The sequence below is a fragment of the Quercus robur genome, chromosome 12, assembly GCF_932294415.1.
Source record: "Quercus robur chromosome 12, dhQueRobu3.1, whole genome shotgun sequence".
NCBI classification, from domain to species: Eukaryota; Viridiplantae; Streptophyta; class Magnoliopsida; order Fagales; family Fagaceae; genus Quercus; species Quercus robur.
The window spans coordinates 10,819,460-10,841,463 of NC_065545.1; the positions used below are offsets into that span (position 1 = coordinate 10,819,460).

The 22,004-nt window shown below is 34.0% G+C and overlaps 2 protein-coding genes across 6 annotated transcripts; both read right to left on the bottom strand.

The window, feature by feature from the left end:
* Nucleotides 1-393: 393 nt before the first annotated feature.
* On the bottom strand, nucleotides 394-6,498 carry LOC126709666 (uncharacterized). Of its 5 annotated transcripts, none has more exons than XM_050409979.1 (14): nucleotides 5,986-6,498; nucleotides 5,245-5,309; nucleotides 4,612-4,720; nucleotides 4,260-4,369; nucleotides 4,100-4,168; nucleotides 3,425-3,985; nucleotides 2,727-3,265; nucleotides 2,200-2,297; nucleotides 1,846-1,925; nucleotides 1,629-1,733; nucleotides 1,396-1,535; nucleotides 1,178-1,306; nucleotides 930-1,082; nucleotides 394-824 (listed from the first exon to the last, which is right to left on the bottom strand). In XM_050409979.1, exons 1-14 carry the CDS (start codon nucleotides 6,170-6,172, stop codon nucleotides 686-688), a joined length of 2,484 nt encoding a protein of 827 aa, XP_050265936.1. In that variant the 5' UTR covers nucleotides 6,173-6,498; the 3' UTR covers nucleotides 394-685. The 5 variants fall into 5 exon arrangements, with proteins under 5 accessions (XP_050265936.1, XP_050265938.1, XP_050265941.1 ...); XM_050409981.1 differs by having other exon boundaries at nucleotides 2,233-2,297; nucleotides 5,986-6,496; XM_050409984.1 differs by lacking the exon at nucleotides 5,986-6,498 and adding an exon at nucleotides 5,446-5,567.
* A 5,858-nt stretch (nucleotides 6,499-12,356) lies between these two features.
* Nucleotides 12,357-21,600, bottom strand: LOC126710402 (beta-adaptin-like protein C). Its single transcript, XM_050410838.1, has 15 exons — nucleotides 21,381-21,600; nucleotides 19,685-19,882; nucleotides 19,223-19,336; nucleotides 18,759-19,009; nucleotides 18,038-18,173; nucleotides 17,725-17,904; nucleotides 17,531-17,623; nucleotides 17,214-17,425; nucleotides 16,908-16,971; nucleotides 16,604-16,783; nucleotides 15,259-15,351; nucleotides 14,458-14,864; nucleotides 13,932-14,121; nucleotides 13,582-13,785; nucleotides 12,357-12,974 (listed from the first exon to the last, which is right to left on the bottom strand). The coding sequence occupies exons 1-15, from the start codon at nucleotides 21,465-21,467 to the stop codon at nucleotides 12,675-12,677; spliced, it is 2,709 nt and encodes a 902-aa protein (XP_050266795.1). The 5' UTR covers nucleotides 21,468-21,600; the 3' UTR covers nucleotides 12,357-12,674.
* Nucleotides 21,601-22,004: the final 404 nt, after the last annotated feature.

A 22,004-nucleotide genomic window follows, 5' to 3' on the forward strand; every position in this document is an offset into this window, starting at 1 on the left:
CTTGCATATTTGCATTGTTACTCACATAGTGAGTCGGGCTGCATTTGTGATTTTGTGTCCAAAGGGGCATGCTAATGGTGACTCCACTAAAATGTGGACAAACCATGGCCAACCAACCTTTTCATTCACATATTTAAAAGCCTTTGTACCAAAAAACCAATAATAAAAAAGAAATCCATTGATGTTTTGGCTTAAAGATAAAGAGTAATTATTATGAAACGGATGACATAGGTTCCAAATCTTATCGTATATAATTAACAAAAAATACTACAATGTTGTTTTGCTAAATAGCTACGAATTTATGCCAAGAAAACAAATAAATTTGCATCAACATGATAGATCTCCGAAATTGTGCTTATGTAGTGTGAAGATATTTACCACAAAGAAAGTGCATATTCATCAATTATAACATTTTCTACCAATTTCCCAGCAAATCAATATATTTTGGAAAGACATGAATCAGTAAAACTACAAAAAAGGTAGTTAAAAAAAATGATCAAAACTGATATTGCCTCCATTGTCTAATCTGTGCATTTCCTAGCCTCACTTTTTCATATATATAGATATTGACAATTCTTTAAACAAATCATTCAGGATGAGGAAGTCTTATTATTCTTCCCTCCCCCTGACCCCAACTCTTTTGGGGTTCTTTATCTTTCTTAGTAACATTTCTTATCCTTGTTTATCAAACTGAAGCGAATGATTCCTGCTGAGTTAGTTCATATGATGCTGCAGCCGGTGCTTCTTGATTGTCAACATTTTGAGTCTTTGCTTTCGAGCAAATAAAGAAGAAGGCTGATGTGTAAATAGAAACGTGCCAAATGCTGAAAAAAGAAGAAGGCGCAATTAGAGAAAAAACATGGGGAAAACAGTCCTTTTTTTGGGGTTGGGGAATCATAGTTGTGCAACAATTATGGATTATTTTGTACCTGTGCCATATCCAATAAGTTTCACCATCTTCCTTAGTCCAGCTTATTGCAGCCATGGACATTGCAATTAGACCTAGAAGCACATAGCCCCAGCGGAAGTATCTATAGATTGCCATCATAAGACCAAGCAACTGGTCTTTGGAACTCCGCCATCTACCAAGAAAATGAGTCTAATTATACTTTATCCTTTTATAAAATAGTTATCTAAGTGAACATTTTGTGACTAAGTTGAGCATGAAAGTGTGTACCTTTCAGTTATCTTTAAGGAGGATCCTACTGGAAATGAAAATGATTTGCATCGAGTGCATAGTTGTATCAACCATCCAATAAGAAAGGCCAAAGCCCCTATTGATAATACAATTATAATATTACTGGACCTGCATGGTTCTAGAATGGTTAAATACACTTATATCTGCTAAATGAACCATCCAAAGTCATAAATATACATGCCAATCTTGTTCAATACCTGGTTGCACCCCTTTCAGCTAGGAGTGCCGTAATAATGGCTGCAGCTGTATGGATTGTCCTTTTTGCAGGTTCACTAAAAATGGTTAGGTATACAAAAGTGCTCACCACAGCCAAGAAAGAAAGCCAAAAATCCATAAACTGAAACCAAAGTAGTAGTAAAAGTGTTAAAACTTGAAACCAAAATCTTAAGAACAGTAGAACTAAGGAAGATGTTTTGAACAGATCACGCACCTGTAGAGTACTATAAGATAGAGCACACCAGCTACCCACATCACATGCATGATACAGTGCACTTGAAATTCCACTAGACATGAAGATCACCCATTCTGCGAATGCCTGCATGACACAAGTCACAACAAATCAATCTTCTTTGCATATGAAGATTGTCATCGAGAGTAGTTTTAAGTTACATTTGTTTTGAACCTGACCCTCATGACTTGGATCTTACCTTCTGTTGAAAGACTTTAAATGCAGGAAGTAAGGCTGCAGCATTTGATGCAATAAGAAAAATAGCTTGCAATCTCTGCTCTACATTACATTTCAGTCCATCCATTAGCCTTTAGGTAATAAACCAAGTACAGAAAATATTGTAGAATAGAGCATCTATTGCACGCATTACATAAAAAAAGAGAGTAGAAAGATGCATAACAGACCACATTCAGATTGATACAGTATTAACATCAATGATGAACATATCAACATAGCTTATACATAATTAAATGTAAAAGGAAAGAGAACTATTTGCCAAAATGATTAATTAATTTTGACTATGTACAAGCTGAAAATAAAGATGGGATCTAACCATGAACAGAGAGAAAGTGTACTGTGTAATAACCTGCTTTTGATAATAGAGTGACACTGCAGTCAAATCCCCCATGGTTTCTATCACAGGAGCAGTAGCTGAGAATAACATTTTAAAAAGGGGTTAATTGATATCCAGGAAAGTTAAACTAGTTGCCTCAGCAACTTACATAACTAGCATACTTAGTGTTACAGTTCAACAAAAAAAACCCTAAAACTAATGGGCAAAAGCCAAGAAGCTGATGATGAAATCACTCATGGAAAGCCATGCCTGTCTCATTCTAGGACATTCAACTGATTTGGGAACCGTTCACTATATTCGGGATAAAACATAGGCTATTTAATATTCTTATATATCATACATTTTATAATCTGAAAAGCAGCGTGGGATTATTTTTTAAAGTTTTCTGCAACTATTTAGAGATCCACAAACAAATGCTAAGTCCTCCTTTGTAGCTATAACTTGGAACTACAGAAGATTTATAAAAATAAAAATAAAAAATAAGAAAAAGAGGGAAAATGAATAACCTGTAATCTGCTGATTTACTTAAATCATGACTGTACACACATGTCCCATGACCAGAGCATTGATTTGGGCAGTATTCAGTTGAGATTGTCATCATGGTTCGGGGGCTTGATTGATTATTTAAATCAACAGGATGCCTTAACCCAATAATCCAAAGTCCTGCTGTGGGATATAAGATATACAAGTTGATTCCTTCTTGACTTGTATCATACAATTTAAACATGGAGTTGTTATTGCTTTTGCTTGTCTGGTCCAAGTAGCTATAGTCCCACATGTCAAGAGACGGTAATCCACCAAACCTAATATATAACCCATAACTTAATTTTCTGTCTGATGTGAGTTGAATGTGAGTATTATAACCTTCTGTGCCTTGTTCTGTATACAGAAGAAAATAAGTCCAACCATAATCTGATCCATGACCATTCCCATATGAAGACTTGCTTAAGTAGGGTTCCAGATAGAAATCAACTGACTCTGAGAATACATTTCCGCTGTCTGGCAAATAAACTATAGGAATGTTTTGGTTTTGATAAAGAATTGCCTGCATCAACGCATATAAAAATGGTCATTTTCCTAATCCAAATCGATAAATTTCAAACACATTTGATCAAAGTAGGCTACATAAGTAAGCACAATCCAAGTTGGAAGAGTAGATGAATCCATAAAATGGTGCACGCACACAAACAGCATACTAACAAACCTGAAGAACGTGTTGTTTCCAAGTACAATTTGATCCCGCCTTTTCTTGCGTGCATGCAATTACTTCCCATTCCACCAAATAGCAAGGTTCTATATTTCCTTTTTGCATTCCTTCTTGTACATATGACTTAAAAACTGGTTCAATGGCAAAATACCATACACCAGCCCTTGGTAGTTGGATGACTAGAGGATCTTCACTTATATCAGTAGTATAATCATACAAAATTTTGTCTGGAAGTGCATTATAACGAGCATACAACATTATGGAAAATTCACCGGAGTTCCTTGAAGCTTCACTGATATTTTTCACTCTTATCCTCACTTGTTCTACTGCCTCCATTACAGTCAAGGCATAGGCATTCACATCAAATTTTTGTGTGCATATAGTCCTAGAATAATTCCTGTAAGCAATGCTTTCCACAGTTTCATTATATCTCCCATCAGATTGCTCCATGGAAAGGTCATCAACTGCCCGATTACAGTATTCACCCCACATTCTAGGGTGCAAGCAGCCCTCCACAATAATATTTGCAGTGAAAGAGTATCCTGAGCCCCTATTTATCTAATATAAGGCAGCAATTACTAATTAGTAACTTCAATAACTTAAGTTTCAAATATGAAAAATATATGGTATTAAACATTTTAATGTATAGCTTGTACAAGTGGCCTAACATACCATCTTTGATTGAGTTCTAGTAGGTCCAAAGCCATTGAACAAGCCAATATAGTAAACTCCGGGTGTGATCTACACAGAACCTCCTCATGCATTAATAAAGGAAGCATATTTACAGCCAAAAATAGTTTAAATCCTACCACAAAACTGCAAAAGGAACAACCTGCAGAGACGACAATTTGAATGTCATCATTTCCTGCAAAGGATAGCATTGCTCTTCATTCTGAAGATTCTGTATGTCTCCAACAGATCCACTAGGCAAGTCATTTAGCACTGAAAAAAAAAAAAACACAAAGAGTTGTTCTAACTGCAATTTTTAACATATTTGAAGTATGAAAAGTGTACTAGAATTTTGATTATAATTACAATTGATTTATCAGCAGCTTTCAATTTGCTAGCCTTCTGTTTATCACCGAATCACTTACTTTTCTTAATGCAATAGTACCTTGAAATACTTAAAATAAGGATGGATATTGAATTTACATATCATGAGATGATTTTTTTTTTTTTTTTACCTAGATCTTCTATAGCAGTATTTGAGACGTCTGGAAGAGGCGGACCACCAAAATGAAAGCATATGATTGGCAACTTCATCTTAGGATACTTGTCTATATGTTCAAGGTTCTGCAATGACAATAATGAATCATAACAAGAAAGGGATCAAAAGTTAGACAACCTTGTAATGAATGCGATGCAGAGGTACTTTTCTTTAAGATAAGACACTTTAAAGCCTCATTAGACCTCCTATAATGCAAACTCTAATAACCCAATAGAAGAGACTAAACAAAAAGGTTGAACCCTATGCACAAAGCTCTCATTTTTGCTGGAGTTTGGAAGAGATGATTGGTAGACAACCTTACTCCCATTTATTTGGGAGGCTGATTCCAGAATAAAGATGCTAAACAATTAGAAAAAATGAGTTTGAGATCCATATTTTTAATAAATTTGGATTTATAATAATTACTCTGAACCTAAATTTCCATTCTTAAGTAAGTACACCGAAATAGTTCGAATGGACCAAAATGCTAGGCTGATGTGATTTAAAAAGAATGTAGTAATAATAAATATTACGTTTTAACTTTTAAATATTATGTAGGTTATATAGATTTGCAACATTCTTACTACATAAAATATCTGAATATACTCACAAGTTTGACGTTTGATGATAATTCAATAGATGCTGACGCGTAAAAAGGAGGAGGTGGCAATTCAACTGAAACCAATATAGTCTATATCAAACTTTGAAATACAAAGCATATTTATTTTTTTACTGGATGAATATAAAGCATATACATATGCTTTCACAATAGTTAAGATCTTGAAAAAGTTGATCTAAATCATACTAGGACCTTTTAGACATGATCGAAATGAGTAATGTTTTTAATGCACAACTTGCTGAAAAAGAATTATTTGTACTCTTTCTTCTTCTTTTTGTTCTTAAAAAAGAAAAAGAAAAATGCACGGGAACAAGAGGAAAATCCTCAACACTTCCACTTGCTCAAAAAAGAAGAAGAAGATAGGTACTCCTTTCGATATCGTTGTATTTCCGTATAACCAAAGAAATAGTGACATTAACTCCCCCTGCCTACATATCGCACTTTAATGATTGTACCAAATATGCTGCCTGGTCTATTCCATCCATCCCATCATCTTCATTATTCTTCGCTATATAATTAATTAGATTCTTATAGTAGTGGCTAAGAAATTCTTATACTGGTTATAATAAGAAGCAAAACTAGCCGCAAGAAATCTATAATTATTTGTCCATGGACATATAATAAAGCAAACCCAGAAACAATCAATCAGTCCATGGACATATAATAAAGCAAGCAAGGAAATTTGGAAAACAATGAAAAAGACTGCAAAGACTTATCATCATAAGCTCAAACCTTTAATGTAACGCCAGTGGTAAGGCTTGAGATTTCTAGCAGATATAACATAGCTCATGTTTGTCACTATTTGTTCAGAGCTGTCACCAAATGAAGGAGAAGAAGAAGATAAGGCTAAGAGGCACAATAGGAAAAAGAAACCATTCATTGAAAATCCCATGATTGGATATTCTTCGCCACAGTTCATGAACAAGCAAAAATTCAAGAACTCTGTTAATATGGAAAACAGAGAGAGTCTTTATACTTTATAGGCAAAAGCTCAAAGTCCGTTTGGGAAAAGAAACTGAAGATTTTATGAGAGTCGTATATGGTAAAACTTTGGTATTATCATGCAGACTTGTTTGTAGGATTTGTCTAAGAACTAACGAGGGATGGTGACCTTGACCTTGTAGTCTTGGGACAAAAAGGATTTGTGCAACCATAGTTGGTAACCGTTGGATTGAGAATTGATGAGAGAGAAATGGCTTTTTAGTCCAAGTCATACACAAATCTAAGGGTCAATATTGATTTCAACAATTCATGTTGTACAAACTACAAAGAGAGAGCAGACCAAGAGAAATGAGTCACGTATTGCAGACTTGCAGTGAGGGGCGCTTTGCCTTGTGAGACTGCCATTGAATTTGTGTATTTACAAGGTATTTGAATATTGAATTATTTTTATAAACATTAACTAAAGTGTCACTTTAACTTCGAAAAAAAAATACAATTAAACAAAGATTTAGGAAGTGTCGTGAAAGCATTTTTATCCCCCTTTTCATTAATCAAAACCCCCCTACACCCTTTTGGGATCATAGTTCAGTTAAGTACACAACATGAGATTGTTTAGGTACTTTTTTTTTGTTGTTGTTTTGTTCCAAAGTTAAATTTTGATTAGTGGGTGATTTTTTTTTTTTTTTGGTTTGGAAAAATAAATTAGTGGGTAATATTCAATTTTGTTATTTTGGAATAACTTTTGTCTAATTGTAATCCAAATGTTTATTCGTATTTGCACGTTTATGGAATTCAGTGTGTATATGAAAATTTCTAATAGTCATGTCAACATTTTTGTATCCAACATTTAGATTATAATTTTTTTTTTTTTTTTTTTTTATCCTTGAACCATACTACCTATTTGTTTCATGTTTGAAATAAGAAATTTTATCTCTGTTTTATGCAAGTGCAACCTCCTAAAAAATTGTTATATATATATATATATATATATATATGAGAGGAAAAAAAAAAAACCCAACTTTAAGGACTAAAACTGTACTTTACTCCTTGTATTTTAAGTAGAAAGTGAGGGAATTTCTTTTCGATGTGGGATACTTAGGACGTTGCAAAGCATGCCGAGGACGGCCAAGAATGTTGCAAGCATGCCTAGGACGTTGCCAAGCATACCTTAGGTACCAACATCTAGTATAAAAAAAATCTCATGCTATTTCATTTCTACCATGTAATCTTGTCCAGAAAATTGGATAAACAATTAAATATTAATATTTGATTAATTAATTTAATGAAACACAAGCACCTCATCCACGCACGTTTTTGACCATGACAATTTCCCATCATCTTCGATCCGCTAAAGTTGAGGAGACTCCAGTTTAATCCTTGACCTGAAAAGTAAGTCCACATGATTTTTTTCCTCGTCCTTTCTACTTGCTTTTACATTTCTTTGTTTCTTCCTACCGAACAAAAGTTTAGCTTTCGTAGTTTCTTTCTTCCAACACGTTTTCCCATCTGTTAGCATCAACTTATATGTTGGTCTTTTTAGTTTTTATTACAACTTTTAAAAATTTTATTTTTTCTCACATTTTTTTTAATAAATTTTTTTCAAAATATAAGCATATTTTAACATATTTTTATCAAAAAAACTAGATAAACTGTTCTGAACAGACAATGTTATCTTCTTGGCAACACTATTTATTTTTCTTCCCTGTATGTTATTAAGAGCAGTAACATGACTACAGTCAATCAGTCTATGTATCTACATTTCTCCTCTAAATTCTAAACATTTGTTACTAATTTGGGGATTTGGTTTTGTTTGCGGAGAGAGAGGCCTGGTAACAGTGGTAAGACCTTGGATGGGATTGTGCATAGAGATTTGTATTCTTTTTTATTTGGTTTTATAATTTAGATATTTATATGATTAGATGACTCATGCTTTTTTTTTTAGTTTGTAATTTTTAGGAAGGACTCTAATATATTCTCTTTTTATTTTAGCTATCTTTTTTTGCCTAAAAAAATTCATTTATGTAAAAGAAAAGTTGGCCTTTCTTCTATAGACTAGGTCACCACTTTTTTTTTTTAATAGAGAATTTCAACTTATAACATCCGTTTCTAATGATAGCTCTTTATTATCAGACCAAGATACCAATCAGTTTTTTGGTGTAAACTAGGATTGAACCTTAGATCTCTTATACAACCATCAAAAACTTTACCGGTTGAGTTAGCTAAAACCCACTACTAGGTCACCACATGATTCCCAACCTGCTTATACAGATCTAAGGGCCAATATTGATCTTCAGCTTGTACAAACTACAAAGACAGCAAAGTACTTATCAAAAAATAAAAAAATAAAAAAAAAGACAGCATAGTAGGTAATTAGTAAGAGACCAAGCGAAGTGGGTCACGTATGGCAAGTGTGGGTCGCGTAGCTTGTGAGACTGCCATTGAAGTTGTGTATTTACAAGGTATTGAATTATTTTATAAACATTAACTAAAGTGTCACTTTTTTTTTTGGAGTGAAACTAAAGTGTCACTTTAACTTCGAAAAAAAATACAGAATAAACAAAGATTTACGAAATGTCGTGTAAGCATTTTTATTCCCTTTCATTAATCAAAACAACCCTACATCCTTTTGGGATCATAGTTCAGTTAAGTAGGTACTTTTTTTTGGTTGTTTTGTCCCAAAGTTTAATTTTGATTGAATTCTCTTTGGGTTCAAGCAAGTCAATAAGATTTGAGGCCAAAGACAATGACTTTAAGTTTTTTTTTTAGAAGAACTTTAAGTTAAATTATATTTATTTAACTTTCTATTTTATCAAATTTTTTATTTAAAATCAATTCTTCTCATCTCTTTAAATGTACAATTACCATATGATTTTATTAATTTTAATTTTGAAAACTTTTTTACAAAAACAAGTTTAACATGTATTTTTAATAAAATAATGTAGCAATACAGGCGTTTAAACAAAAACATAGTCTTTTATATAATTTATTATGTCAATTGCATTCCTTGTCTTCTATTTGTAATATTCTTTTAAAACTTTAGTTCTAAAAAATAAATCTAAGCTATCAATTTCATAATGAAAATAACATTAATGCGTATAACCATAAAATTTGATTTATCAATAAACTATTACAGTTTTGTTTAACAATAAAATCGTTTAATAGTCTCAACATTCACATTTAAATATAGTTATTCACATTAATTGTGTATATAAAGCACAATATATATACAATAAAACAAATTTATTTAATTTAAATATGACATCCCAATGTAATGAATTTATGAGTAAGAGAGAAAAGGAGTTGGTTGATGATGATGAGAAATTATTATGTACTCTCGGAGTACCATAAATACGTACTCCTTTCTCTTACATGAATGGTGGGTCCCACTAATTAAATTTATGGTGGGACCCACCATGAATGTGAGAGGAGAGAGTATGTATTTATGATATTCTGGAAGTACCTAATAATTTTCTAATGATGATTGATTATCAATAAATGTTTGGTGGGACCTACTATGAATGTGAGAGGAGGGAGTACGTATTTATGGTATTCCGGAAGTACCTAATAATTTTCCGATGATGATTGATTATCAACAAATGTTTTTAGAGAAAGAGAAAGTATACGTGGTCAATTTAATGGTCACTATTCATGAGAGTTATTTTTTAGAGAGAGAGAGAGAGAGAGAGAGAGTTTTTTGATGGGGAGATAGAAAGAAGGTTTTGTTTTTAGATGATAAAAGACTTTTACAGTGATATAGGGAGATAAAAATGATTTCTTTCATTTTAGAAAAACATAAACATTTTTCCAAAATAGAATGTAAGTTTATGTGAAATTTATTTTATTTTAGGTTGTTATACAAGTATAGCATTATACTTTAAGATCAAGATTATTATGGTTTTTAAAAAATATATATATATATATATATATTTGGGATAATAAGCAATTGTCTAAAATGTATAAGGTTTGAGTCAAGATTTTAAGATTAACAAGTCAAGTCCACTACTTATTTTCACTACATTGATAAGGTGAAAGCTAACATTGTGTAAGCACGTTCACATTTGGAAATGCTCAAAAAAAAAAAAAAAAGCAAGCATTTTACATTACTGAAAATTTACTTTATTTATTTTACATTATCACTTTAATAGTTTCTCCATAAAAAAAAAAAAAAAAAAATCACCTTAATAATATACCATATTGAAATAATTTATAGAGAGTGAGAAAGAGTTTTTTTTTTTTTGAAAATCTTGAGAGAGAGTTTTAAGTAGATAAAAGAGAGAACTGAATTTAAAAAAAAAAAAAAAAAAATTAGATGAGCTACCGTGGACATGAATATTTTCATGTTCACTATAGCATGTTATATAAAATTTTACTAGGTGTGGGTGGTTTTTGATGAGATTTTGTGTTTTTGGACATCTATTTTGTATTTTTGGTGCTTTTGAAACGCTGGATGAGAATGCTCTCATTGATCTGCACTTTAATGAATAAAATCTCAAATCATAATAATGCAATCATTATTAATGGTACATTGTTTCTCAAACAAAAAAAAAAAAAAAAATTTTATTAATGGTACATTCAATCTAGTCACTAGTGTATCACCGGAGAGGGGATCTAATTCTAAAAAGGTAGGTAAGGAGGTTAAAAAAAAAAAAAATGCTCCACTGTGCTTCTAACACACGTGGAAACCATGCATGTATTAGTTGAATGTTTGGACAAAAGTTTATTTTATTTATAATTTTTTTATAACCATGTTTGGACAAAAGTTAATTGAGCAAGAATTAATTAAAATTTTGGGTTTAAACGAGGGTGTCTAATGCTAGGAATACTTAGGCTTTTATAGTAGCTTTATTATGTATCATAATTTTGATGTGAGTGATTGTTAATTATTTTTATATGAATCTATTACCACCACACACCCTTGACGCGATGGTCACTTCATAAGTATAAGTGCTCGTGGAGTGTGGAAGGCAAAGGTCGGGGTTCATGTCTTTAGGAGGGAGTTTTACACATATATATACTTAGATTAGACTGGATTAGAATTTTTATATTGTATATATATAAAAAAAATATATATATCACTTTTTCTCTACTACTCACAATTGGTCACATCATAGTTGTGACAAAAATTGTGTCCACCGACACTTCTCAAGAAGAAAAAAAAAATCAATAATTCATAATTAAATGAGTCACAAATTTTCTTTTTCTCTTACCATAAACTAGCCTTTAGTGGTGGGATTTCCAAAAAAGTTGAGTTGATATGGTTTTGTGCTTACTAAGGCAATCTACTTGACAAAATCCCATCAAGCTTGTTCACTTAAGGGAAATACAACTCTCAACACCTGCTAAATTTGTGGGATTTGTGAAAATCAACATATTAATGGTGATGGCTAGCATTTATGGTGAAATGACTGATGGCCGAAAATGTGGATTATTAAGCAAATCTAATATCATTCCCACATGTGGGTTCATCGGTTGTGCAAATTTTTCCAAACCAATTCTACTCAAATTGTCAAATTGCCCATTGAGCTCAAGAATTAGAGAAGAAAAGCCACCTTATTTTCCTCCAAGCTACATTTCCCAATTAAAAGGAAAGTTACTGAAAAACAAACATTGCATTTTAATTCACTCCTACATTCTTTTAAACTGTTCCGTCATGCACTGTTTAAGTAAAAGGAATATGGACTCAAGTTACATGAAATGGAAAAAATAATAATATTAACAACTTCAAAGGACAACTTAAGCTAACTACCTGCTTTTGTTGAAGGGAGAGGACCTATCCAAGTGAGCCATCCACACACATCTTGCCCACCCGAACAAAGCCGGGTTCAGCATGGGTGTAATTCCATGTGGACTGAGCCCAGTTTGAAATAATTTTCTATTTAATCTTTGCACATACTTATTGTAATCCGGTCTATGAGTTATTTATCCTTTTTCTTAAAAAAAAAAAAAAATACAAGGAAGTAGTGTCCCAATAAAGCAATATATATTTCGTTTGTTGTTCTTGTTCACAAAATCACTCAAATGAATTACACTAATATTCCATAGGTATAACGAAATAAGAGTTACTATTTACCATACCCCATTTAAAAAATATAAAATAACACTCCGCTCCAAATTATCAAAATAAAAGAAGAATAAATAAAAGGAATAGAGTTGTGCAACCATAAAGGTAAAGTAAAAACTGGCATACACACAAAAAGGTAACAAGTTACAAAATTGTAAGTATCATCTAGTAATAAGAACAATAGATACGACACTGACAAATGACCCCCCATCAAAATAGAAAACTCCTGGAACAAAATCTCAAGAGTCTGAACAAATTAAAAATAATGTAAGTGGCAGGACGGCTAACAATAAAGCAAATAACAGAGAAGACAAAAACAAGAAAATCAGTCAAAATCCCAACAGCTAATATAGATTTTACAGATAATAGCCAAATTAAGAAATACAAAAAATATACACATTAAATTGACCTAACAGATTCAAACCTTGAGGAGAGTCTCAAGGGATTCAAAGAAAAGAGGTGCCAATTCAGGGCTTGGAGTCTTGATCGCACACTTGACCCCAAGAGTTCCGATGACAGTTGTGAGTTCGATCAAAAATGGTATCCCTCGAGGGAGTTTAGCAGAGAAGTAGAATACGTCCTGGTTTGCATGCTTGCGCTTTGCAATAAAGAACATGTTTGATGCAGCCAGCCGATCTAGAGTTGCTTCCACACTGTTCACCACAATGTCTGGGAAGTCCTTCGAAACCTCATTTGAATCAGGAAGGGACCTCCACGTCTGTGATGGAAATAAGTATCAGATTTCAATTGCCATAATCAATCAATTCAAACTATAAATGCACAGTGAAATCATTATCTGATTCAACATGTCATCAGCCTACAACTTTTATACTTGTTCATTAACTATTAGCTCATATAACTCAACAAGCTGTATGCAATTTATTCCATAAATTTCTCAACCTAACCTTCATTCTTAAAAATTTCTCTCTCTACCTATCATTCCACTCTGATTTCAACTTAATCTTACCAAGATAGAACACATCAACACATGGTATGCAAGTAAAGAAAGGCTAGCTATGCTGCTGCAATTGGTGGAGAGAGCAGTGAACATAAAGTAGTTTTCTATTATGTCTTACTCGTGGTAGAGATGAGATTGTTTTGATATTTTAATATCTCTGTCTATCTGACTAAAACAGGTCTGTTCTTCCCTTTGAAATTAAATGCACAGTATAACTACATAACAATCCTAAATAAACACAAGCACAAAAAAGCGAAAGCAGTGAAGTAAAGTTTTGTTCTCTCTCTTCTTTTTGTATTTATTTGCTAACAGAGATCAAACCCACCATGTTATTCCAAAAGGAAGAAATGACTACATATATTTTTACCTCAAGGAAGTTTCCACGCTCCATTCTCCCATCCTCAGTGAAGAACACATGCAATGGGGCTTTGTCATTGAAGTACCACACTGGCTGTTGACTGTTTTTCACAGCTACTTGTAAAAGTGAGCTTGGGGGACCTTGAGACAAATTCTGGAACATAACCATAGGCAGAAGAGTACTAGCTGATGTCCCAGGTTGCACTTGTGGAACCTATTAGATGGAAAGGTATCAATTTAAAACCAATAAATGCAAAATAAATAGAGATATACAAGGGTCCTATTAGGGCTGGGAAGTAAGCCAAACAACCCAAAGTGGAATATCCCTCTCAAATCTCAATGGAAGAATGTATTAGTTACCTGCAAGGGTCCAGCGGCTGCAAGACCAAATGTATTCTTGTTGAACTGAATCATGAACCCATCGAGTGGAATTTGGGAGTTGTTTTCAAACGATAAACTGTAATATATTTGACCATCCTGTTGTGTCAGCTGTGCACTGATTTGTAAACCTTGGCCAGTTGATGCTGGTAGTACAACAGGCAATGGAGGGCTGCAATTAAGGCCAGCAAATCCAGTAAGTGTGAGTTATAGCATACATTCAGATTTTGCTCGTCTTAGAAACAAAATAATCAGAATCTTTTCAAGCTAGACAAATCGTGCCAAGTTTATCATTAAATTCATGTAGACCAATTTTATACATATCTAAACAATGTTATACTGTTCCTAAGTATTCACAAGCTCCCTGGATTATCTCAAGAAATTATAGGACATTTCCCAACATTCATGACATATTATTAATATAATTTTTTTTTCAATTTAAAAAAAATACCGTGTAACAATTACATATTACACCAAGAAGACAGTTCACACATTATATCATACTTACCCACTAGGAGTAGCAGGCTGATCAACAGGAACAATAGCATTATTGTCAAGGCCTATCAGATCACCAAGCAAATCTGGCACTGGAGCAGCAGGTGAAGGTGGTGCAGGGGCTGGTTGCCTTGCAGCAGAATATGGAACATTACTTGAACTAGTTGGAGATACACCACCATCAGCTGCGTGAGCAGATGATTCAGAATATCCTGTTTCACTCCCACCCTCAGGATAGTCATCATCTTCGGTTTTCTGGGCTGTTGTCTTCACACGGGTTACAAATGCTTCTGGGGGTTTGTGATACACAGAAGATAGTGTAGCAATGTTAGCAAGAAGCTCATCCAGAAGAGATGGATCAAGTTGGTTTGAATCATCAGTTATCACAGGCTTCTCGGCTAACACAACATCCTTAGCTGCCTGAGAGATAAGAACATAGGCCCATTAATGTACAACTCAATATTGTGGTCCTAAAATTGTCTATTACAGTATTATAGATGACTGCAGCCAGACTTCTTATGAAAACCCTACAGGGCATGACATGGCTGACTACCTGTGCAACCAGCCTCTTTCCTACAGGGGTTGAAATTTGTTGGATTCTTAGGACCCCAAGAAAGGAACAGGCTTTTTTAAGCTGAGTTTGATCATCTAATCCAACATGGAATTGACATAGAAGTGCTAACTGAGACATAAGCATGAGGACTCCCAGCAGCCTCCCATCTCAAAATGCAGTTCTTTCTAAAATAATTAAAAGGATAATGTAGTGGACTTTAAATCAACACAGAAACTAAAGTTCATTTTGGCAAAACCATACCTCAGGATCGGTCGATAAGAGACGCCAATATATGTATGCACGATCCCGCAGATCAGGATTATCTGTCTCCACAGTGGCATTATTCAAGACAACCTGTAAACATGACAAAGAAAAATTGCTCAAAACAAGATTGAAGATTGTATTGTGTATATAAGGACTGCTTAACATTGTACCCTTTTTGCCAAAAATTCATCTTAAGCATAGGATGCCATTCTATACTTTTTCTATAGGCAGAAAAGAATGGCATAACTACAACGTCCCAATCATGATGATATTTACTCCAACAAGGTTAGCAGCATAATTGTTTCATATTCAATCTAGATTTGCCTACTCAAAGGGCATGCATGCAATAAATGTACTGTTGAGGAACATCATATGGACTTTTTAAGTATTTGGCATTACAAAGTTTATGCAAGGAACATTCCAAAAAAGCCACAATCCCTCCAAACACAGGATTTATGACAGAATCACTGAATGATTCTGCCTAAGGCATTCATCCAATCGTAGGAGGATCATAACAATGATGGTTTAAAAACATGAATAGAAATTTCTACATCATCAAAGCTCCTGCCATTTCTTTCTCAGCACATAGTCCACAAAATACATAAAAGGAGCAGCCTTCCGAACTTTTGCTCTCTTGCGCTTATGGAACCTTCCTTGCCAACAAGCCAACATCTGAACTACCATCTTTGGCATAACCAAAGACACTCCAGATAAAACAAAAACAAAAGAGACCGCAAGTTCCTAATTACAGGACAATGAAGAAAAAGTAGCTCCACTGCCTCTACTATTCATACACATACAACACCAATCAATGTGTCACTTTTGAAATGTTGTTAAAAGAAAAAATTTGCTTTGGGTTTTTAACATCACTGTATATTTCTTTGTTCATACCAAAAATATATGCTGTCTTGCTGTCTACGTACTTCATGAAATAACCCTAGGTCCCCCTTATCTCATAAATCCCCACAAATCCTACACCTACAATGGGTAGAACCTCAAACCTCCTCGAAAAGAAGGAAAAGTACCATTAGGCTACAAAGCCAATAACTTCACTCTCCTTTAGATGAAATTTCTCTCTCTCTTCCCCCTTTTTTCTAAGCTTTAATGTGGTCAATTCAGACACCCTCTATGACAAAAGTTAACCTGGATTTTCCACAAAAGTAATTATAATCTACACCAACCCCACCCCCGCTTTAATATCATCATGCTCAGTCAGCTGCGAATATGTGCAAACAAGAGGTAGTGGACATTCTAGAAATCCATCTGAAGACAAATGAACAAAGAATAAAGCAAGTACACACAACTGATTTAAACAAGTGCTAGTCAAATATTAAATCAGAACCTGAATCATCTGCTGTGGGCCTTCAGTTGGCTTCTTGAGAAAAAGTTTGACAGTTGCAGTCAGCAATTGCAATTGGACTTGTGCAGGCTCTTCGGGGAAACTCTCCAAGAAACTTTCAAGGAGCTCATCAGCATTATCAATTCTTTCCGCATATTCACCAATTATCCAGATCATTGAAGCCTTGGGGATTTTTATTTTTATTTTGGGGGGGGGGGGGGGGGGTATTAATTTGTTAATAAAAAAAAATGATAATAGAAAGCTTAAAACTTTTATAATTGATTTGTTACAGAAGAAGAAGCACTACCTTAGCTTCCGGCTCATCTAAAGTGTCTAAGCTCTCACAGAGTGTTGCAATGATAGACTCATAGCTGTATGGGATAACAGAGTTTTACAATTAAGTTTGGAAGAAAGATACCATCATTCACTAAAATACCATTGAAAGCACTCTTTTTTTTTTTTTTTAATAGGTAATAGAGATTTTATTGATTTTAAAAAGTAGTGTTCACAATGATGAACACTCTGTACTTGAAACAAATACAACAAATCAAAAAGAAAGCTGTTGAAACCACTCTTACACCCCCCCCCCACCAAAATAGAAAGGTTAACTTACGTGTTGGGGTATCTTCTAAAGATATCTTTAATGACTATAATTGCCTCTTGAACCACATAGTTCACTTTAATCTTGATCAGTTCAAGCAAAACACTAATGCATCGCTCAGCAGCTCTTTCTAGCTTGATGGCACAACGGCCAATAGCACGAACAGCCTTTCTAACAAAGTCTACATCTACTTCTGTGGCATATTCTTTAAATTCCAATAGAACCTGAAGAAAGGTTAACCATGAGAGCATCACAAACTCTGATGAAGAGATATTGGAGAGTGAGGCAAACTCAAACTGACAACAACAACTTTTAGAAAAGGAACATACCTGATCTATATTTCGGTCAGAAGCAAGTTTTATCATGATTTCTAATTTCTCCATTTTCACATATATTGGGTCATTGTACTTGCAGAAAAACACCTAAAAACGAACAAAGTATTCAGTAAAACATAGGATGCAAGAGCCCCCTAAGTACATTAATCAGCATATAATGATATGACAATGTATAGGGTTGGACTCACCTTAATTTCATGGGCAAGGATCGTAGGCCGTCTTTGTACTATAAGATTGATGTTACGCAATGCAACATATTGTATCTCAGGTTCTGCAGAAAGTAATGTCACAAGAGGAGGAGCCATCTTTTTGCAAAGATTTCGAACCACATCAGTACTGGTGATAAGTTCCATTTGTTGGAGAATCATCTGCAAAGCAAAAGGAGAAGAAGATAAAGGATGATAGATATTTATCATAGTTGACAAGTTGGTAACTGTTGAAAACGCTACCAGCAACAATAATGATGTAGAACACCAATTAATCAAAGGAAATAAATGCCACCTTAACAGCTGATAGTACAACCGCACAATTAGCATGTTGTAGCCGTGGAGTAACTCTCTCAACTATATTTTCAGCTTCACGAGCATCGGCTGCCTTGTATCTAGAAAGAGCATCCAAGATAAATACTTGACCCCACCTGAATATGTATCACAACCAATGTTAGACAAGCAAGTTGTTGCAGCAGAAAATTGCACGGGAAAAGAAACAAACAGGAAAAAAGAGAGGAACTAAATAAAAGATTGATAGCTATAAAGGTGCTAGAAGCGTGCACTGAGAGCTTATCACTACACTGCTACCACAAAACCTAAGTTAGACATGAAGTATCAGCTCTAGCCTATGGTGACAATCAATGCTAGCCTCAAAATACCAATACACAAGCACATACACTGAACTGAGGAATGGATACTGGCATAAAAAGAAACTTTAAGACTGTTTTGAGACATGATATTGATAACAAATACATGAAGTTTGCTTTCTACAGTATATTACTATGATGAAACTGTGCCAATGAGCTATAGCTCAAATGACATCTCCTTCCCTTGTAAGAGCAAGGTCAACTGTGAGGCTTGGTTTCAAACTATGCTGAATTGTTAAAGAAGCACACTAGCAACTGCTTCAAATAACAATTAACATATTGTTTAAAGCAAATTGATGTCATTCCTTATATATCAGTCATATATATTATATTCAAATTATCAATAAAAGTAAGACGCAAACTTACTCTGTGCATTCATTTAATGCAGTAAGAAGCTTCGAGAGTGTGTGGCTAGTGATCTCAAAAATGGGACTAATGCTATTATCTTGTATCTCAGCAAGAGCAGCGACAGCATTTGCTACAACCATTGGATTATTGTCAGATATCAAATCCTTCAAAGATTCCAAGAAACCTCTGTCCTCAACTAACTCAGCATTGATATCATAAAGTTTTGCAACACATATAGCTGCTGTCTTTCGGACATATGGATCGTCATCCTGTCAAAATATAAGAAAAAGGAAAGCTCAGATTGCTGGGTCAAATTTCAAGGAGTTTAACATGGAACAATAAGAGAGAGAGAGAGAGAGGGGTAGCATGGTGCAAGAGAAGGATAATTGCCAAATAAGTAATGAATGTATCTGACTCATCAAAAGTTGACACTTAATTCCAACAATCATGCATGAGTGGTAAAAATTCCCTCCTTAAATCACCTTAAGACACCTCTGAAGGGGGTCACACAAATATTCTGTGATTTTATCAACACGTATGCATCCCATTGTCCGTACAGCCAAAGCTCGAATCAAAGGATTTGGGTCCTGTGAATCCTGCATAAATGCTCATAAAGTAAAAGTTAATTAGAGATGCCTAAAAGCTCATTACAGTGTCAAACATATTATGTTTCAAAATCACTCGAAGGAAAAGATATCAACATAAGCCTTCAATATGGTATAAGATAGAAATGTACTATCATCTAGGATGGAGGGGTATTTTCCATCCCTGTGAAATAGAGGGATGTTTGCAAAAAACACACATCCATTTTGTGTTTTTTTTATATTTTATTTTATTAAATATATACTAAATTGTTGTGTCACTGATGTCAATAATTATACTAAGAATTAACAAATTTAAAGTTTTAAACAATGCAAGACAGATGATTCAATTCTAGTTCTTACCTTCACAAATGTATTTACTGCAAGGATAGCTAGGTCAGGCTGGCTTTTAGCATAATTAATAAGATACAGATAAACAAGCTTTTTCAACTCCAAATTCTCTGTTTGCATGCAATTTACTACGTCTGTGAACAAGGATGAAACATCCTTCCCAACAGTCATTGCAGCAATCACCTTCTTAACAGCATCTTTTCTCTTATCCTGCATAACAAATAAAAGAAGAGTCTGCTTTACATAGTTTCTGATGAACTAAAAATGAGAGAGAGAGAGAGAAAGAGAGAGAGTTAAATACTAAAATATTATTGCAGCCAATACAGAGGGGAATAAACAAGTACTCTCTTTTCTTTTTCTTTTTTTCTTTTTTTTTTTTGTAATTATGAGTGCACCAAATAGGTTTAAACCTACAACGTCACCCTCTGCCTTGGTTTTACAAGGGAAGGAGGTGCAATTTGAAGTAGGGCTCATTGGTTTATTAACAACCTCTCAATCAAAGGGAATGATATCTAAGAGCACCAGAAACACCATAAGCTTCTTGCAATGGAGAAAGAACAATAATTTATGGTCATTAAAAAGTAAAACAGAAATAAATCACATCTAAATAATATTACAAGTAAATGTCCGATAAATTTTTTTTTTTTATAGGTAAATGTCCGATACATAGATTCTTTTAATACCAATACCAGCATTGTCACTTTCCTTAGCCATGCAAGAGTTCTATAAAACTAGTAATTCTGTTCAGTTTTACAAGTAAGCCTCTCTTACTTCCAACACTAACCTTCACAGGCACATTCTAGCATCGAACAATTTCCCCCTAGACGCAACAGCTTACTTCTTCAAGTCACACTCTAAATAAGAACTCCTCTCAAGTAAAGGTAGTCTTGACATTTATTCTTAAAGCCTAAAATGCAATAATGATACCCTCACATTCCTGCCAGCACTATGCTGCTCAGCAATCTGACCACAATGTTCTGCTTGATTCAATGGCCTATCTCTTCACATTGACGTCTTACTTCAAACTCAATCAACATAAAGGTAGCTTCCATCTCTACTCCTAAGACCCCAAAAGCAATATACCATTAACTATACTTATGCTTTTTTTAATCAAAATATTACCCACAAACCCTCTTACATAGGTGAAATGGAAATCCCCAAATTGTTAAAACAGCTCAGACTCAAGAGTAATACCAAAACCAATTCCATTTCAATGTTTCTTCTTCTATTCTCCTATGATTCCACGACAATCAAATAGAACATCTAAATTCCAGTCAGAAACTCAAAAAATGCTTGAGACGTAAATTGAAACCCCCTATTTATCAAAATTAACAGCTAAAGCAAATCTCATCCCGCGCCTAATTATACTGATTCAGAAAAAATAATCCAGATTCTAATTCATTTTCCAGCGATTTTCTCAGCCACCAAACAGAGAAAAAGGTTCGTGACATACAAACAAAGAGAAAAACAACTTCGATCCGTACAATTCAGAAACGTTTAGTAATCACAGAAAGGCAATCCGATGAAATCTTTATGCAAATCAAATCGTAAACCAATAGATCTGCCAGCAAGTCCCATAAAATTGGACACAAAATTATCACGCGCATCAAATCAGAAACGAAATGGATCCAGATCAGAGAGGTCCATTACATAAACACATAGAAAGATAAAGAGATTGTGTGAGAGAGAGAGAGAGAGAGAAAGAGACCTTGTACTGGGAATTGAGCTCCTCTTTGAGCTCGGGGATTTCACCTTTCTTGGTGGTGGAGAAGTACTTGGAGTCGTGGCCACTCATCTCTGTGTCTGTGTGTCTTCGTCTTCTCTATCTGAGAGAGAGAGAGAGAAAGAAAGACGAAGAAGAAGAAGAGCGAAAATGGGGAAATGGCAATGGTGGACACCGAGAAATCGCTTTTCTCGTTTAAAAATTACTGTGCGTGTGTAATTTAATTAATTCCCTGTTTGTTTTTGTTTGGCTTTAATTGCTTTAATTACCGTCTTTGTTTCATTTGTGGTCACCGGTAACGTTGATCTAACAAGTTTGTTTGTATTTTTTAGAAATCCATATAGATGTAAAAGTATATAAAAATTATATATAATGTTATTTAAAAACTAAAAATATATATTTAAATTTTTATACCAAACAGTTTCTTATTTTTGTAAAATATAATAAAATGATTTATCTTTATTTTATAAAACATTTTACAAAAACACATATCGTCTCTCGTCCACCATTTGGTATATGTTTCGTTGATCTAACAACTATTGTTGATTCTCTAATCGCCGTAGCCCCTAGTCTAGTGGTCGATGTCGGCGCTCAGTCTCCTAAACCACT

Bases quoted from the DNA above. Each gene is read 5' to 3' on its own strand.
- LOC126709666 (XM_050409979.1), bottom strand. From the start codon at position 6,172: ATGAACTGTGGCGAAGAATATCCAATCATGGGATTTTCAATGAATGGT. The intron at 5,310-5,985 runs GTTTGAGCTTAT...TATTGGTTTCAG, and splicing joins CCACTGGCGTTACATTAAAG to TTGAATTGCCACCTCCTCCT. The intron at 1,083-1,177 runs GTACACACTTTC...TTTTCTTGGTAG, and splicing joins TCCTTAAAGATAACTGAAAG to ATGGCGGAGTTCCAAAGACC.
- LOC126710402 (XM_050410838.1), bottom strand. From the start codon at position 21,467: ATGAGTGGCCACGACTCCAAGTACTTCTCCACCACCAAGAAAGGTGAA. The intron at 19,337-19,684 runs GTAAGAACTAGA...GCATTTATGCAG, and splicing joins CAGTAAATACATTTGTGAAG to GATTCACAGGACCCAAATCC. The intron at 16,784-16,907 runs GTAGTGCTTCTT...AAAATCCCCAAG, and splicing joins TAGATGAGCCGGAAGCTAAG to GCTTCAATGATCTGGATAAT.